Below are 18,012 nucleotides of genomic sequence, written 5' to 3'. Positions count from 1 at the left end.
AAAGTGAAAAGTTTTAGTTGGCTACTTATCCTAGGAAGGCTCCATATAAGAGACAGACTTACAAGACATGTCAATAATATTCCAGCTATCTGCCCTATGTATGTGTAACTTGGAGGATGAAAGCAGATCCCAATTATTCATAAATTGTAGTTTTCCTAGACTGTTGGAATTGTCAAGCTGTCTCTAATAACTTAAGGCTAAATCAGTCTTTCTTATTTAATGACTGGCTTAATGTTCTAGCTCACAGAGCTGACGAAGGATTATGTGATCTTAGTAAAGCTTTACTAATTTGCTGGCAAATTTGGAAATGGTGGAATCTGCCTGTGTTTCAAAACAAAAATCCAAACTTTGTAAGGATTGTTAAGGTTGCTCTTAACTTTAAATGAGATTTCATCACTGGTAACGATAATAATCCTGATGATTAAGATGGAAGAAGACATCAATCTTCATCTTCTATCCGGTAGTCCCCTCCGAAAGCTGGCGTTGTTAAACTTAATTTTGATGGCTCCGCAAAGTGCGCCTGCTGGATTTGTGATTAGAAATAAGAAATGGGATCCCATTGTCGGTTTATTGGTCAGAATACTATCTTTGTGGCGGAATGTCTAGCTCTTCGGGATGGCAAAGTTTAGAGGTTTATCTTGTATTATAGTTGAGAAAGATTCGAAGTTCGTGATTGACTCCATACGTGGTGCTTATAACCCCCCTTGGAGACTGAAGCTCATTCTGGAAAATATTCGTTGGCTTGCGGGTTTTTTTTTTAGGACATTTGTTGGTGCATGTCTTCAGGGAGGCCAACTTTCTGGCGAATGCAATAACTAGTGTTGGTTACTCTATTTCTGATTTTCATGTTTGGGATAGAACTCTTCCTAAGGCTGCTCATCATGCCTTCTTGTTTGATTATACCTAAACTGGTAGCCCTAAGTAGACCTGACATTCGTGTCATGCTTTCCGTGTTCGTGTCGTTTTTGTGTCATACACGATATCTTAACGAGTCATGTCTTGTAACACCCGTTAAAGTAAACGGATAATATGACCCGACACGAAATTGACCCGTTAATATTATCAGGCAATATGAGCCGACCCGTTACTCGTTAAAGAAAATATATTTTAAATCAATAAATAATGAAAATCTAAAAAATGAAATTTGGTGAGTAGAATAAAATATAAACGACAATGGACGGTTAAATTTAAATCTAAGGTTTGTGGATTATGGTGTCGGATTTCTGAGTTGTCCCCTTCACGAAAGTTGTGAAGCTTGTCATTACGCATGATTGTATATATATATATTTTTTTTACATTTTTCACTCCTACAATAGTTATTATTAAATTTATGAAATTTTCACTCATATAAAAATACTATTCATGAGATTTGGAAGGTTTTAAAAATCTAAACGACCGGCGGATATACCACAGGAAGGGTTCGTCATGCTCCTAGCACGAAGGGGCTAGCACTCAGGGTAAGAGTGGGCTAACCACGCTTAAGAAAGCGTGTTCCTTGGGCTCAATGTTTGCCTTAGTAGGAGGAGGGGAAGATAGGTGATAGCAAGTCAGTGGTAGGTTGCTTGTTTAAGGAATGCCCAAATAGAGTCTACGAGGAGGGGGGTCGACCTAAACGAGAATGGATACGGCATGAGAGACGATACGGACGAGTCGCCAAAGGTTCAATTTCAAATTCCTTTATAACGGTTAACTCAAGGGATTCGATTATCTTTTACGCTAGGTAAGACCGAGATACGGACGAGGTGCCAAAGGTTCAATTTCTGATTCTTTTACAACGGTTAACTCAAGGGGTTCGATTCTCTTTTATGCTAGTTAATCCATAATGAAAGCGCAAGTGCTAAAGAATCTGCCTCTAGCTCTACGAATGATGGTATAAGTTACATATTTTGTACGAAATGCCACTACCCCTATCCAATCTAGTAATGATAATGCCGTTTTGTGAAATGTATTATTCCATAGTTAAATATCCCTTTGGCATCTGGATTTCGGTGGCAGACCGACACATGTAAACTTTCCCGGCAAGAACGTATGCTAAACTTTTTGCTTTTACTATTTCACCCAAGAGAGTGCTCCAACCAAGTAATGTAGGACAACCTCCGCCCCATGTAACCATCGTCTAAGTGTAGATGATGCAATCACAAGCGTTTATATATGCTTACATTCATGATTATTTTATTTATTTTGAGCTCCTTTAAAAATACTATTCATGAGGGTTTGTATGGTTTTAAAATTTCAAATGACAATGCACCCATCCTCAAAGCGTAGATGATGCGATTACGAGCATTTGGATATTTTTTCACATTTTTTGCACTTGTAAATTAATTATTATAATTTTTTTACTGTGTATTGTATTTTTAAATTATTCGATATTTTTTATTTTTAATGTGTTTTTATAATTTGTAATCTCACTTTTTGTCTATAATATACTATAAAAATACATAAATAAATAAAACTTAAAATTTTAAAAATTTTATATAATAATAATACAATAATACATATTTAAAAAATTAATTTTTTTAACGTGTCAAAATGAGTTATTCGCGTGTCACGTTCGTGTAAACCTGTTAAGGAACCGTTATTAACGGGTTCTTATTGTGCGACTTGATAATGACTCCAATTAATTATCGTGTTGATTCAAAATCCGTTATTTTGTATTATTTACATGTCTTGTTAACAGATCGAGGGAAAAATTACCTGCTATAGCCCTAGAGGCTTTTATTTTTAATGAAGTTCTTTTCTATGAATAAAAAGGGTCGGTGAGAGACTCTGACACTTTCTATAGCAGCCCCTACCAACCCAACTAGCGTACAAATTCCTTTCAAACTCTATACTCTCTCTCAAAGAAGTCAGAGTGCACCATTTTAAAGCACAACGTACAACCCTTCCAAGCACAAAGGCAAGCACACCTACCACCCTCGTCTCCATCTCCCCCATCTCTTTTTCAAACTTCTGGTGGCAGAATTGGTTGGTGAATTGTTAGAGTCCATCAATCCCTACCTACGACCATTCTCACCAAAACCCCCAACTTTCCCTTCCGCCAAGCTCCCACAATTGTAGAGACACCAATTTAGACAACTCTCAAAAGAGATTTTTTGAGAGAGAGATGGCCCAAGTGAGCAAAATCTGCAGCAATGGAGCTCAAAGCATCAATCTTTTGCCCAATGTTTCCAAATCCCAAATGCCCAGATCATCAAATTTTCTCCCATTGAAGTCCCAGTTTCTGGGTTCCTCAAATTCTTTGAGTTTGAAGCTGAAAAATGGGCTTGTGGGCAGTTGGACCGTCGGTAAAGTCAGGGTCGATCCGCTTACAGTTGCAGCTTCAGTTGCCACAGCAGAGAAGCCGTCCACGGTTCCGGAGATTGTGCTGCAACCCATCCAAGAAATCTCGGGCACCATAAAGTTGCCGGGTTCCAAGTCGTTGTCGAATCGAATTCTGCTGATTGCTGCTCTCTCTGAGGTATGTAAAGATTGTTGCTTTGCAACTAATTGTGATACGATGATATAAAAAATTTGAGTTTTTGTTGTAGTGTGATTAGTAGTTGTTGCTGAAAGGGGAAGAAATTGGAGAGATTTTGTGGATTTGGGTTCGTGTGTTTGTTTTTCGATTTCGAGGATTTAGTGTTCTGTTAGATTACAGACCAGAAAAGAATGATACCTTGTTAAAAAAGAGATTGACTAGAAGGATTGAAAATTATTGAACACTGAGTGCCATGGTATCTCAAATTTACTTGAGGAGATCGAATGATCGGGAATGTTTTGTTCACTAATTAGACATGGTTCGATCTCGGGAATGTTTCGTCCACTAATTAGACATGGTTCTGTTTGGTTGATAAGAAATCTAAAAAGAAAATTCAGTTATTAGGGTGATGTTATCCAAGTTGCATTATTAGAGAGAATGAAATATATTGCTCCATAGAGTGATTGATGATACTTCTTATCACTTCATACATGTGTTTCAAGATTTCCTTATGTATTAAAGCATCCCGGTTAACATGATTATTATTTTTTTTATATATTTTTTTTATGCTATTGTCAGGGAACAACTGTTGTTGACAACTTGTTAGATAGTGAAGATATTCATTATATGCTTGGTGCATTGAAAACCCTTGGGCTGAATGTTGAAGAGGACAAGGAAAACAGGCGAGCGGTTGTGGAGGGTTGTGGTGGTCGGTTTCCTTTGAGTAATGAATCAGTAGATGAAGTGCAACTATTCCTTGGAAATGCTGGAACAGCAATGCGGCCATTGACTGCTGCAGTTGTTGCTGCTGGTGGACATGCTAGGTTTGTCCTATTTCCATGTTGACTAGAAGTGTGATTCCTTCCTCATTCCGCAGATTTTTGTTTCTATTACATTCTGCATCACCCAACTTTGTGATGTTAAATGATTTTAGTAACCTTGAATATGGTAGTACAGACTGATATTGTATTTTAAAAGGTTTTCCTATAATATTGAATCTGTTTCAGGTATGTACTTGATGGGGTGCCCCGAATGAGGGAGAGACCAATCGGAGACTTAGTTGATGGTCTTAAGCAGCTTGGTGCGGATGCTGATTGTTTTCTTGGAACAAACTGCCCTCCTGTCCGTGTGATTGGAAAGGGAGGCCTTCCAGGGGGGAAGGTGTGGTTTGCATTATCTTGTACATTTATGGTTGTTCTGTAATGCCTGCAGTTTTGATGCACTTAATCAATTCAATCCACACTTTATCTGTTGTTTCAGGTGAAGCTCTCTGGATCAATTAGTAGTCAGTACTTGACTGCTTTGCTTATGGCAGCTCCTTTGGCCCTTGGAGATGTTGAAATAGAGATTATTGATAAACTAATTTCCATTCCGTATGTGGAAATGACTTTGAAGTTGATGGAACGCTTTGGGGTCTCAGTGGAACACAGTGATAGTTGGGATCGGTTTTTGATCCGAGGAGGTCAAAAGTACAAGTATGTTTTATTCAATATATTGCTGAACCACTATGTGATATATGATTGCATTGTGTAACAAAATGAAAAATATATCTATCAGGTCTCCTGGAAATGCTTTTGTCGAAGGCGATGCTTCAAGTGCTAGTTACTTTCTAGCTGGTGCTGCTGTCACTGGTGGGACTGTCACTGTTGAAGGCTGTGGGACAAGCAGTTTACAGGTAATTTCTGGGACCAATATCTTCTTATTCTGTTCACTTCCCAGTGTATGAATGATAGATTTTCAGATTGATGGGCCAACCTATTTCCCGATCGTAATTACACATTTCCAACCATCAATGGTTTTTGAAAAAGAGTTATCACTTTGAGAAAATATGACATCTTATAACCTTTTTGGTTTCTCTTAATCAAGGGAGATGTAAAGTTCGCTGAAGTTCTTGAAAAGATGGGTGCTAAAGTTACGTGGACAGAGAATTCTGTCACAGTTACAGGACCTCAACGACTTTCTTCTGGAGGAAAACACTTGAAAGCTGTTGACGTCAACATGAACAAAATGCCAGATGTTGCCATGACTCTTGCTGTAGTTGCTCTTTTTGCTGATGGACAAACTGCCATAAGAGATGGTATGGTCTAGTCTTTTCCTGTGAATGGCTTGTGCATAATATTTTCGTTGTTAGTAGACAATAAAGAAAAAGGGTGGGTGGAGTCCGCATAGGTGTTTAGAACTGGTAAATAGACAAGTAACAAATCAATCTCGTGGTTAATGGACCCATGCTAAAATATGGAGGCTCCTTCGGTAAGATGAAAGTAGAAAAATCTTTTTCTTAACAGTTAGAAGTGAGGATGAATATTTTCCGGGTTGAGGCCCTTGCTGATACATATATCATTCAAGATTAATCTTTTTGCGTATCTGAGCAGAATGCTCATGGTTTTAAAAGTAGTTCATATTTTTAAAAAATAGCATGTGAAAACAATCACAAAGGTCTGCTTTGACTTCTTGAGTTCTTATCATCAGTGGCAAGTTGGAGAGTGAAGGAGACAGAAAGGATGATTGCCATATGCACTGAACTAAGAAAGGTTCGTTTTAGTTGGCTGCCCTCACACTTGATATTCCCACACCTTCATATGCTTATTACTTCTCTAACATTTTTCGGACCTAAATTTCAGCTGGGAGCAACTGTTGAAGAGGGACCAGATTACTGCATAATCACACCGCCAGAAAAATTAAACGTGACAGCAATAGACACGTATGATGACCACCGAATGGCCATGGCTTTCTCTCTTGCTGCCTGTGGAGACATTCCAGTTACTATCAAGGATCCCGGTTGTACCAGAAAAACATTCCCCGATTACTTTGAAGTCCTCAGGAAGTTTACCAAGCATTGAACAGCGGTTATAAGATATATTTATCTGTAGATAGGGAGAGAGAGGGATCGTCCTTGTGCCTCTACAGCGAAAGAAGTGCAGATGGAAGCCACACTTGTTTCAGTTTCTCTTTATTCCCCTGTAATTTTGGATGATTTGTATTTGCAAGTTGAGCTCGTTATTGTTTCTATATTTGTGATCTGATTCTACCCAATAATAGTGATTCATGATTTGGTTCGTGGGTCTTCTTTTGTACCTCTCTTTGGGACAAACTTGATGTCAAGAAAGGCATACATTGCTCGGTTTGTTAAGTATTTGGTTCAAAGAATTTGCATCACTTGTAAATTTGCTATGCAATTCTGCTGTTTCCGTTCAAGAGTCTTTCTTTACATAATGCAGTGTGCATTTCTTAATCTGAACATTTCGAAATTGAACAACATTCATGGCTGTTCGGTCATCGCTTCCGCCCTTTTTATTTTGGTGCGAGATTGCGACACTATATTGCTGTAGCAGATGTACGCTTCATTACCTTTTCTGGAGAGAGAGAGAGAGAGAGAGAGAGAGAGATGGCCAAATCCTTGTTACTCCCGTTGAAGTCAGTTTCTGGGTTGCTCAGGTTCTTTGAGTTTGAAGCTGAAAAACGGGTTGGTGGATAGTTGGATGGTTCGTTCGGTTAGAGCTTCAGCTTCTACAGCAGAGAAGCCGTCAACAGTGACAGATAGTGTTGCAGCCCACCAGAGAAATCTCGGGCACCGTAAAGATTGTGGCGGTTTAATTAGCTGATTTTAGTTAATTTTAAGGGTCGCTAGTTTAAATTCATTTTTTGTTTGTATAATTATCCCATTAGCACCTTTCTTTGAATCCGTATGAGGCAAAATGTCTTCCAATTAGAAGACACATATACATAGCATTGAGTGTTACGAAAAATTAATGTTTGATATTGAAAATATAATATTTGTGGAAATCAAATTTAACGGCTAAAACACTCGACACTGAGTGCTACGTGTGGAGCTAAAAATAATCACAATGCAACATGTGGATTTTTGAACAAAAAAGGACAAAAATACCCTTGCGGTACAACGGGATTCCTACGCGTAAGCAGCGGGCAACCATCCTTCAACCAAGTCAAAAGTGCCAAAAATAGGTAACAATTAAAAACATATTTCATCAAATCCTTTCTATAAAGTAATTCCCAAAACCTAATTTATTCCATATATTTTCTATTTCATTATTTAGCTAATCAATTAGCAAAATAATATATTCCTTTCATATTTCCTAAAATCTTCCTTTAAAAACATAATAATTGACTAATTAAGGGATTAATTGCCTAATCAATCCCCTAATTGTCAATTAAATCACCCATTCAACCCCAAAAACAAGTCAAAGGCCGGCCATCCCCATTCAAAAAGGAGTCCACCATACTTTCTACCCTTTTTTTTTTTTTTTTTATCATTTCTCCCTTTTAATTACACTAATTAGCTAGCCAATTAATTTCATAACCACCAAAACATTCCCTTTATATTTAATTAGCCAATTAATCATAATAAATTGGCTAATTAAACCAAAATTAAACCCAAAAACCTAACCTAATGGCCGGCCACTCCTTCAAAGAGGGCCGGCCTATCCCTATAAATAGGCTCCCATTTTCACTAAAAGATCATTCCAACACACTTGCAAAATTCCTAATACTTTCTAAACACTTTTCTCTCTAAATTCTAACTTTGGCATCGGAGGTTCCTCTGCCAAAGCCCCCCCATTCATCGTGGGCGCGTGAGGCTCTTGGCCTTGACCCTAAGGTGCTAATTGTTTTGTAAGTGCAACTTTGTCCAAGATCAAGGAGGAAGAAATTTGCATCCACACTACGTAGCATTAAAAGACTCGACACTGAGTACCACGTAGCAATGAGTGCTACATAACATTAAAACACTCGACATTTCTTTCACTAAGGATGTAGTTGTCAACCATTTCTTTCTTGATGACAACTTAAAAGGAGGCTGAACTAGAAGGGATACAAGATAAACCAGTATCTTGAGTGTTTTGGAATCTGAAATTTACTTGGGGATCAAGTAATTGGACAGAAGACGATATTATCCTGGTAGACACAACTATTGTTGTATAGTTCAGGGAACAACTTGCTAGATAGTGATGATATTCATTATATGATTGGTGTACTGAAAATCATTGGGATAAATGTGGAAGAAGATAAGGCACACAAACGAGCGTTCGTGGAGGGTTGTGGTGGTCGGTTTCCCTCAGGGAATGAATCAAGAGATTGAGTTCAAGTGTTCAGCTTTTTCTTGGAACTGCTGGAACAGCAATGTACTTGATAGGGTGCCCGGAATGAGGGAGAGGCCAATTGGAGATATGGTCGCTGGTCTTAAGCAGCTTGGTGCGGATGCTGATTGTTTTCTTGGAACAAACTGCCCTCCTGTCCGTGTGATTGGAAAGGGAGGCCTTCCAGGGGAAAGGGTGTGGTTTGCTCGTCTTTTATATTAATGGTTGTTGTTTAACTGGTAAGTTTTTGATCAAATGCAATGTAAAACCATAAAAATAAAAATAAAAATAAAAATTTGCTGCCTTGCATGCCAAAATCCTGATTTTCCTATCCGAATCCACTCCTATTTTGGCCTGCAGAGGCGATGAGATTCATCAGTTTAATTCAAACTTTATTATATATTGTTTTCAGGTGAAGCTCTCTGGATCAGTTAGTAGCGTATACTGGACTTCTTTGCTTATGGCGTCTCCTTTGGCTCTTGGAGACATCGAAATTGACATTGTCAATAGACTCGTTTCTAGTCCTTTTGTGGAGATGACTTTGAAAGTGATGGAACACTTTGGTGTCACATTGCAACATAACGATATTTTAGATTGATTTTTCGTCCAAGGCGGTCAAAAGTACAAAGTATGTTTTATTTAGCCGAACCGCTGTGAGAAATATTGTTTTCTTGTGTGTAACAAAATAAAAAGAATATACCAGGTCTCCTGGGAATGCTTTTGTCGAAGGTGATGCTTCGAGTGCAAGTTACTTCCTAGCTGGTGCTGCTGTCATCAGAGGAACTGTCACTGTTGAGGGCTGTGGTATTTTGCACACACCAATATATTTTTGTTTAATTCAGCGTATGCATAAAACAAATTTCAGATTGAACATATTTAGATGTTTTCGAATAATTTATTTCCAAATTCGTAGTTACAACTATCTATTAGACGATTTGTGAAAATAGTTGTGAATTATGCATACAAAATTCAAGTAATCTAATGACTTTCCTCGTACTTGATATTCCTAAACCTTTTCTCTAACATTTTCGGACGCAAAAATTTCAGCCGGAGCAACGGTTGAAGAAGGATCAGATTACTGCATGATCATACCGCCGGAAAAACTAAATGCGACATGAATGAACATGTACAACGACCACAGACAGGCCATGGCATTCTCTCTTGCTGCCTGTGGAGATTTTCCGGTTACCATCAAGGATCCCGGTTGTACCAGTAAAACATTCCCTGGTTGCTTTCAAGTCCTTGGGAAGTTTACCAAGCATTGGACAAAGCAATGCAGATGTAATTTTGGATGCTTACATTTTTCAAGTAGAGCACATTAATTAGTTTTTCTAAGATTGTGGTCTTATTCTACTCGATATTATTGGATTAATTAGTTTTTCTAAGATTGTGATCTTATTCTACTCAATATTATTGAATTAGCAATTAGTGCTTGGATCTGCTGACCCTTTTTTTATTTTTTATACGAGTTGATATTGGGAGAAAGAAGAATTTTATGTTCAATTCTTGAACGTATGATGAATGATCTTAACTAGTTGAGTTACAAGTTTTTTACAATCTTCAAACTACTCTTTCTTTCTTGTGTTTGACTTCCGAACGTACGGATGAATATTCTTGACGAGTTGAGCTACTAGCTCTTTACAATTTCCAGAACCACCATTTCTTTCTTTTTATAAAAAGGTAACTGGAAAAGTAAATCTTGCGTTTGACTATCGAGCACATATTGAATGCTCTTTAACCAGTTTAGATATAAGCTTCTCACGATCTACGAACTACCGTTTTTTTTGATACAGGTGCCAAGCAAAATCTCGTATCGACTCTCGAGCGTATAAATAAATGTTTTTAACCAGTTAAGATACTGGTTACGGATTTGTAAACCCTTCCTCTGGTCTACCTTTACATGTGATAAATGGCATCAGATTTGTCTTGGGGCAAACTCTAAACCGACAGTCCACCCAAAAGCACATTTTGTTAGGCCCTGCATGGTACATAGGTTTGCAGGAGCACCGTCCAGAATCCACATATCCACTAAATTGTGAGGGTGTAGGGCATGATTGCAATATACTTTATCAATAAACTACAAGTTGGGGGCGGGGTAGATTTAATCACGTGTCCGTGTCCGTGTCCGTGTCCAGCTAGCTGCTTAGATTAAATTGCAGGGCATGGAGCACGATGCCAGCTTATTAAACAAAAAGGACTAACAAGACGTGTTCCTCTGTCTTCTTTTGCATCAGTTTCACATGCAGACGGTGGTGATTGTCCGATGGGGCAAATAAATCTAGGGAACTTTAACGAAAAGCACCCGGTACTGTTCATTTTAACGAAAAATTATATTTTTACACTAAAAAGTCAATCCTGGTACTATTCACTTTACCTTTTATTTTGTCCTTATCATTAAAACTCAAAGTTTTCAAGCAATTTTCATTAATTTTCCTATAAATCTATTGAGTTGTTAATGGTTGTTTGTTAAGATCCGTTTAATTTGATATTATCATAATATAAAGGTAAGGTGGTAGTGACGATGATGGCGTAAAATGAGATCAAACTAAATAGGTCTTAATAAGTACTCATTAACAATTTAATAAGTTAATTTACCACAATGACCGAGTAACTATTTCACATTTTCAATAGTCATTTCCACCAAGGTCACTGGATTAAGTAATCCAAACCTTTAAAATTTCATTCAATAGCCCACATGTTTTGATGCCTTAAAAGTTATAATAATTTTTTGTCGTTGCATGAAATAATTTTTGGGCGGTGAAGCATCAACACGTATACAAAATGGGTGTATCGAAGATGAGGATGCTTCGTTGGAGGTGTGGGCTCACGAGAAATGATAAAATTAGGAATGAGTGGGTTGGACATGTGCAAAGAAGGCCTACTGACGCTCCAGTTCGAAGATGTGACTACGGGACAGAGGTTCAGGGCCGAAGGGGTAGAGGAAGACCTAGGAAAACTTTGGAAGAGACCCTAAGAAAAGACTTAGAGTACTTGGATCTAACGGAGGACATGACACAAAACCGAGCGCAATGGCGTTCTAAGATTCACATAGCCGACCCCACTTAGTGGGAAAATGCTTTATTGTTGTTGTTGTTGTTGTTGGATGAAATATTAAAGATTCGGATCATTTAATTCAAGGGAATTTTAACGAAAAGCACCCGGTACTGTTCACTTTAACGAAAAACCACATTTTTACACTAAAAAGTCAATCCTGGTACTATTCACTTTACCCTTTATTTTGTCCTTATCATTAAAACTCAAAGTTTTCAAGCCCTTTTCATTAGTTTTCCTTTAATTCAATGACCTTGGTGGAAAAGATCAGGAGATGATGACTTTCTTTTTCAACAATGCACACTGAATCTTGAGGATCAAAAGTACTTCAAGTTGCAGTGTTCTTGGCATATTTTGGTTGCTGTGCTACGATTTATGGCATCTTGTTTTACATATTCTTCTTGGTTATATGATGTGACGTGAGATTGATGACTGTAGTTCTTCGGGTTTATGGATTATTTTACGATTTTAGTGGTTTTGAGTTGCTTGGACTTGACTAATTTTACGATTAAGTGTTGATATTATCTCAAACTTGATCACATGTGCAATTTTATAGGTGTGGAGTTTTTTTTGCAAAAGACCTTGATTCATTTAGTAGTGAATCAACAGTCTTCCGATGTGCAATTTTAATTTAATGAATTTTTCTGATGTGAGACATATGCTTCAACAGTTTTCCATTTCGAACTTTTTGTTTTTCGTATCCGGTTAGACCTGGTGTATGATGTAATGTTGAAGTTTATTTAATGAAGTTATTTCTTTTGATAAAAAAAAAATGCACGGAGTTATTGTGTAAATGGTGTATGGAGAAGTAACAAGGGTTTATTGAGAAAAAATTGAATGATGCTTTGACATAACACTTGTTAAAGAACTTAGGTGAATCACAAGTAGAAACTTTTAACAAGTAATAAATTTCAACTCGAGAATGTATGTCGCTCATCTTGTCACGTGACATAGAAATTTTCACCTAAAAGTTCTTCTCAAGGTTTTATTCTTTACATAAGGGCTAACAAAGGAATAAAGAAAAGAAGGGAAAAATGTTATTCCCTAATAGCAAACAGCAATAGCCAAGAAAAAAGGCAGATAAAAAGGGGTTGGAAATGGTTGTTCTCTTTTCAAAATGTAAGAGTGCATTGCAATGTATTATCATAATTAAAGAGTATGCTGTTGTAGGGAAGGTGGGGCACAAATATAGGTGTGATTTCTTCACCATCACTATTCCTACATTTTGAGTTGAGATTGTTATCAACCCACATGATACATGCTAGCCTTGGCATGCCATAAATTGCACTATAAGATACCAATAATACTTCTTGGAAATATGCTTTTGCCTTCATTTCAAGTAAGTCCTTTCATTACTAGTACTAGTCACATTTGACTCTCTCCTTGCATTTTCTCTTCCTACAAGTCTTTTTTTTTTTTTTTCCGAGCAAATCGCAGTATCTTATGTACGCAAAAACAACTCATTATAAACACAAAAGAAAAAAATTGTGCACTGGAACTGTCAGGGGTGGATGGAAATAGGAACCAAGGTAGTCTCAGGACCACCCAAGTTTGGAAAACATACACGTTTCGGTCTTCCGAGGACCCTCCGAATGTTATATTGAAGTTTTTTGTATTTTTATAAAAACTTGTTGAGAATTTTGAAATTATATTAACACCTCTTGAAATTTAAAATTGATTTCACAAAACTCCGTCCGTTAAAATTTCATCCAAAAATTTATCATATCATAGAAAGTTATTGACATGATAATTTTAGCCTTAGAGGTAATGACGCGGCCTACTAAATATTTGATATAATGCATGTTAGACATATCCCGACATGTTGCGTCAACATCACTCAACAAGTTCTTTGTATATCACTTATCAAATTGCTTCATCATATTCCAATATTCGTTGACATGTGCACAACAAGCCGACCAAGTGAATAAACTGATTTTTTCTTTTTACGCCCTATTACTATCTAAAAAAACATTGTGTTTAACAATGGGACCCTCCAAGATTCAAATCTTGGATCCACTACTGGAGTTGTAACTTGTCTTAAAAAAATGTGTTCTTTTAAGTAAGAGCAAAGTATACTTCGAACAATGTGGCATAAAAATGAAAATGATAAACCGATGACAAGGTTGATATACGCATCTACTATGATATGTATCATTTGTGTCTATCTCACTTCTCACACGATGTAAGTAAGTCCGTCTGTCATGATAACGATAAGGATAGAAAAGCTTCTTTGCCACATCAATGTGCAATTGCATATAAAAGCGTTGAACAATCACACATGACAATCACAATCAGCTTAAGATCGAATTTTAAGCTCACCTGCCACAAAATCGAAAATTTAAATAAATATGTAAAACAATGTTTTATTTTTTATTTTATTTTTAATAATCGATATTATCTATACTAAGAGCAGGGGATGGTCTTAGCCTCATAATGAGCTAGTAATAATATAGTTCAAATTCATCTTTGGCGAGAATCGAACATAAGACTTCTTACTTACAAGTGAAGAAAAATACTAATAGACCGTAGTACTAAGTGACTATAAAAAAATGCTTTGAAATACAACTTACAATCATTATGTATTTATATGAAACCAACATAATTATGATCAACTAAATAATCCAAGGAAAAAAACATTAAAATTAAAACATTGGACAAGTTGTAGAGGAACATTAAAATTAAAATATTGGACCACTCTCCCTTTGAAATTCTTCAATTTTGTTAGTTTTATTATTTGTGTAATATGTTAATAGAAGATAGATAGAGACATGATCTTTTTTTTTTTGTTACAAGTGACCACTGACCACATTGGCACATTACATATACCAATTGCTTTCACTCTTAGGACAAATTTTGGTATGTGATGTGAAGTAAATAACGCGTGACATGTTGATCTAACTACAATTTTACTCAAATTATAATATACAGAACAAATTTTAGGCTTACAACTCTCTGTGTTTGAGGTTTAATAATTAGTAATTGTATAAATTATATAGTTTGGGTGGACTTTGTAACATCTAGGCAAGAATATGACGTAGTGTTAGGAAACTTACGATTTCATTGAAAATTTAGTCCGATGGAGTCAATATGAAGAAATGTAGAGAAACTCCCATGGTTGATTCAATTATTGTAGTGATTGATTGCAGATTACTCTATGTAATTATTACCATAACTCTCCCTTTTATGAGAAAATTGCAATTCCTCATCCCAAAATTTGCATATTTTAAGCGAAATTTCACATTTTTATTTTTTGTAGTCATATTATTGTTTAATTTTGTTGTTAAGACATTGTGAGATGTCGAGTGCAATAAAAATAATTTTAATTTTTTTGCTTTTGGGGGCTAGAGCATCTCCTCAACTGAAGATGCAAATTGCCTTGGAATGGCATTTCACATTTTTTGTTGGTGGAAAGCTCTCTAGTGGGAGATATTTTTCAATGTTCTTCGAACAAGGGTGATACAACATATAAGGTGATTAAAAAAAGAGTCGGTGACCATTTGGAATGTTAATAATAACCTTGAAGAAAAACATACAGGATAATAGGTGATTAAAAGTACATGAGATGCGGTGAAAACACTACACTAGACATATGAATAATGATCCATGCAGGGTCATTCAATTAATTAGCAAAAGCAACCATGTGGATACAGGGTCATATCAATCCATCACATTACACAAGCACGGTCTCTACACAGATTACATTTCTTTTTAACAAATTAATTAGCACTTTTTTGTGCACATGCATGTACGGGTGAGGAGACTACATTTGCCTCTGGTGAATTGCTCCTTTCTGCAGGTGTGTTTACAGTTGTTAGACGAAAAGCACAACCCCTTGAACAATGTGCTCGGAAACTCACAGATCTTTCCCTCAACTGCCTTGCTTGACTCAGTCCTTGCCTTAACACCCATTGGCCCCATCTCTAAGGATCAAATTTTGTTGTTGAATAAGATGCTTTAATCGAAACATCATAAAAAATTAATTATTAAAAAGAGGTATAATTACCGGTAGCGGCCAAAAGCAGGACAAAAACGAAAGCGATTGAAACAAGACGCATTGAACGCTCCATTTGAATCTGTGTGTACGTGAGTGTGTGCTTGATCTGTGTGTGTGCTTGTGTATGATAAGAGAGATCTCAGACGCTGATGCAAAGGATAATAACCATGCAAAGCTTATTATATAGGGATCTAGTGTATATTAATGAGAATCAGTCTCCGTAAAGCGAGGTAGCTCCATACCCAAAATATAAAGTTGAAATTTCCAACTTAAGAGACACCACAAACCAAATTCCTATTTTTGTTGACTAAGTTCTCCGCCATACATTTTTCTATGCACATTAGTGTTTCTTTTTCAAGCACATTTGACTTATTATTCACATTTTATATGTAAATGAAGCGGCATGTATATATATCTCACATAAAATACCATAGTTCTTATAACAATATATTACTGCGTTAAGATATTGTGAGATGTGGAGTGCAATAAAAATTCTTTTAATTAATTCTATTCAAATCTAGAAAATAAACATAGGCGTCAAAGGAAAAAAATTGTAGATAAATCACTTCTCTTTCAATAAAGAGAAACTAAAAAACCGTTCATCAAAAAAAAAAAAAAAAAAACTGTTTATTTCAAAAAAGAAAAGAGAAATTGAAAATCAGTTATTTTTTCTTTTGGTTTATTTTGCATTTAGGAGCTAAGAATGACACACTCCGATCGAGATCGAGACATGCTGGCTGTCACGTGAGGGTGACGTAGCCATGTGCACAGTGCGAAAGCAATAAAGATAAGAAATATACGAATAAATAAAAACCGAAAGCTACTAATGTACACTTATAAACAGGAAGTGCTATGAGTGAAATACAAGTGTAAATACCCCTAATCAGTGCATAGAAAGTCTAGGTGCAGTCCAGTAGGACAAGTACGTTATACAGTACCAGAAGATGTCCTACAAATATTTTATTCTGTCAAAACCGCCGAGATCCTTGTACGCCACCAACAGCAAGTCTACCTAAAACCTGGAGGGGGGCAAAAAAGAAAATGTGAGTGGGCAAAAACAAAGCTTTTCAAAAATCATTTCATTTCTCAAAAGTTCTAACCCCTCGCCGTAAAACCTGTATAATTTTTCCAGAAATAAAATATAAACATATGCATATATATATATATATATATCTCAATTCAAATCATGCTTCACATAACCATATTCATAAGTATGCCATGTCAAAACATAAAATAGAATAAGTAATTCAGGTGAGAATAAATTCATGGAAAATAACATATTAGCCGAAACCCCTGCAGAAGTCTGTACGGCTGAAATCATAGCTCATTAGTCAATCTAGCTGGAGTAACTACAAATGACCTATACGGCACTACACTGCACACAAGTCAGAACCACTAAAAGGGTCTGTATGACAAGACTGAGTGTAATATAATTATGCTCAATACTATGCTTTCATGATAGCTGGGCGATAAATCGCTAGTCACCTACGAGTCGGAACCACCTATGATGGTCTGTACGACAGGACTATGCACCTAAATTGGATCCAATGTGAGCATAGGGTGCGGAATGTGACATTATATACAAGCATGTGCCATATCTCTGGCTAATCACTAACACCGGGGTGCAGATTTATGAGCTCTATGCTTCTCAATTAGTCACAACCGTTATTCACATTCACAATTCATAAACTTACCTGGGCTTACCTGAGTGTCCATAGCACCACAATTATATTTATGCTTACAATTCTAACTCATGGTTTAAGCATAAATCAATAGGCATGGCATTTTCAAAGCATAACTCATTTAAATGCATATTCTGGGAAAATATCAAGTATATTAATATATACTGAAAACCAAAAGCCCACTCACTGGTATGTCGAATGGTCGTAGCTCCCAAGTCGCCCTTGACTGCGCTTGTCCTCGGGATAAGTCTCTCCTATATGTGAAACAACTATAAAAACGTTAATTTAAAGCACATAACCAATACTAACTAATAATTTCTCATACATTGCTCAAACATCAATGGGATGTTTGAATATACCAACGTGATCTACACAACCTCACGAACATCCCCATATTTTTAGAAACATTTTCCGACCACCCACGTGCCGCCATGTGCCGGCCAAAGCATGGCCAAACGCTCCGCCCACGTGCGGGCACGTGCCAAGCACACTGACGGCGGCAACGCCGTTAGGAATATTCCGTTCAAAAGCAAGCATATACCGTCAATTATTAACGGTGTCATCTAATGCCGTTAGCATATTCCGTCAAAACTGATGGAATATGCCCTTGTCTTCTCTGACGAGTCGCTGGACGCCGGTGACTTCGCCGGTTTCTGGAATTTATTTCAAAACCTTATCTTCTTCATTTCTTAACCAAATTCCATGAATTTTGAACCAATTTGAAGATCTCACCAA

The 18,012-nt window shown here is 36.7% G+C and overlaps 2 protein-coding genes across 3 annotated transcripts; both read left to right on the top strand.

Moving 5' to 3' along the window:
* Positions 1-2,803: 2,803 nt before the first annotated feature.
* On the top strand, positions 2,804-6,604 carry LOC126599762 (3-phosphoshikimate 1-carboxyvinyltransferase 2). Of its 2 annotated transcripts, XM_050266213.1 has the most exons (8): positions 2,809-3,457; positions 4,037-4,281; positions 4,465-4,618; positions 4,718-4,932; positions 5,015-5,132; positions 5,324-5,534; positions 5,927-5,988; positions 6,079-6,604. In XM_050266213.1, exons 1-8 carry the CDS (start codon positions 3,104-3,106, stop codon positions 6,295-6,297), a joined length of 1,578 nt encoding a protein of 525 aa, XP_050122170.1. In that variant the 5' UTR covers positions 2,809-3,103; the 3' UTR covers positions 6,298-6,604. The 2 variants fall into 2 exon arrangements, with proteins under 2 accessions (XP_050122162.1, XP_050122170.1); XM_050266205.1 differs by having other exon boundaries at positions 2,804-3,457; positions 5,927-6,604.
* A 1,862-nt stretch (positions 6,605-8,466) lies between these two features.
* Positions 8,467-9,148, top strand: LOC126602037 (3-phosphoshikimate 1-carboxyvinyltransferase 2-like). Its single transcript, XM_050268854.1, has 2 exons — positions 8,467-8,745; positions 8,963-9,148. Exons 1-2 carry the CDS (start codon positions 8,467-8,469, stop codon positions 9,146-9,148), a joined length of 465 nt encoding a protein of 154 aa, XP_050124811.1.
* The last annotated feature ends 8,864 nt before the right edge of the window (positions 9,149-18,012 follow it).

This window comes from Malus sylvestris, chromosome 2 (genome assembly GCF_916048215.2).
Source record: "Malus sylvestris chromosome 2, drMalSylv7.2, whole genome shotgun sequence".
NCBI classification, from domain to species: Eukaryota; Viridiplantae; Streptophyta; class Magnoliopsida; order Rosales; family Rosaceae; genus Malus; species Malus sylvestris.
This window is presented reverse-complemented; position numbering and strand designations above follow the sequence as displayed.

Excerpts from the sequence above, each read along its gene's own strand:
- LOC126602037 (XM_050268854.1), top strand. The coding sequence starts at position 8,467 with ATGTGGAAGAAGATAAGGCACACAAACGAGCGTTCGTGGAGGGTTGTG. Across the intron at positions 8,746-8,962 it reads GAGGCCTTCCAGGGGAAAGG|GTGAAGCTCTCTGGATCAGT; the intron begins GTGTGGTTTGCT and ends TATTGTTTTCAG.
- LOC126599762 (XM_050266205.1), top strand. The coding sequence starts at position 3,104 with ATGGCCCAAGTGAGCAAAATCTGCAGCAATGGAGCTCAAAGCATCAAT. Across the intron at positions 4,933-5,014 it reads CGAGGAGGTCAAAAGTACAA|GTCTCCTGGAAATGCTTTTG; the intron begins GTATGTTTTATT and ends TATATCTATCAG. Across the intron at positions 5,133-5,323 it reads GTGGGACAAGCAGTTTACAG|GGAGATGTAAAGTTCGCTGA; the intron begins GTAATTTCTGGG and ends CTCTTAATCAAG.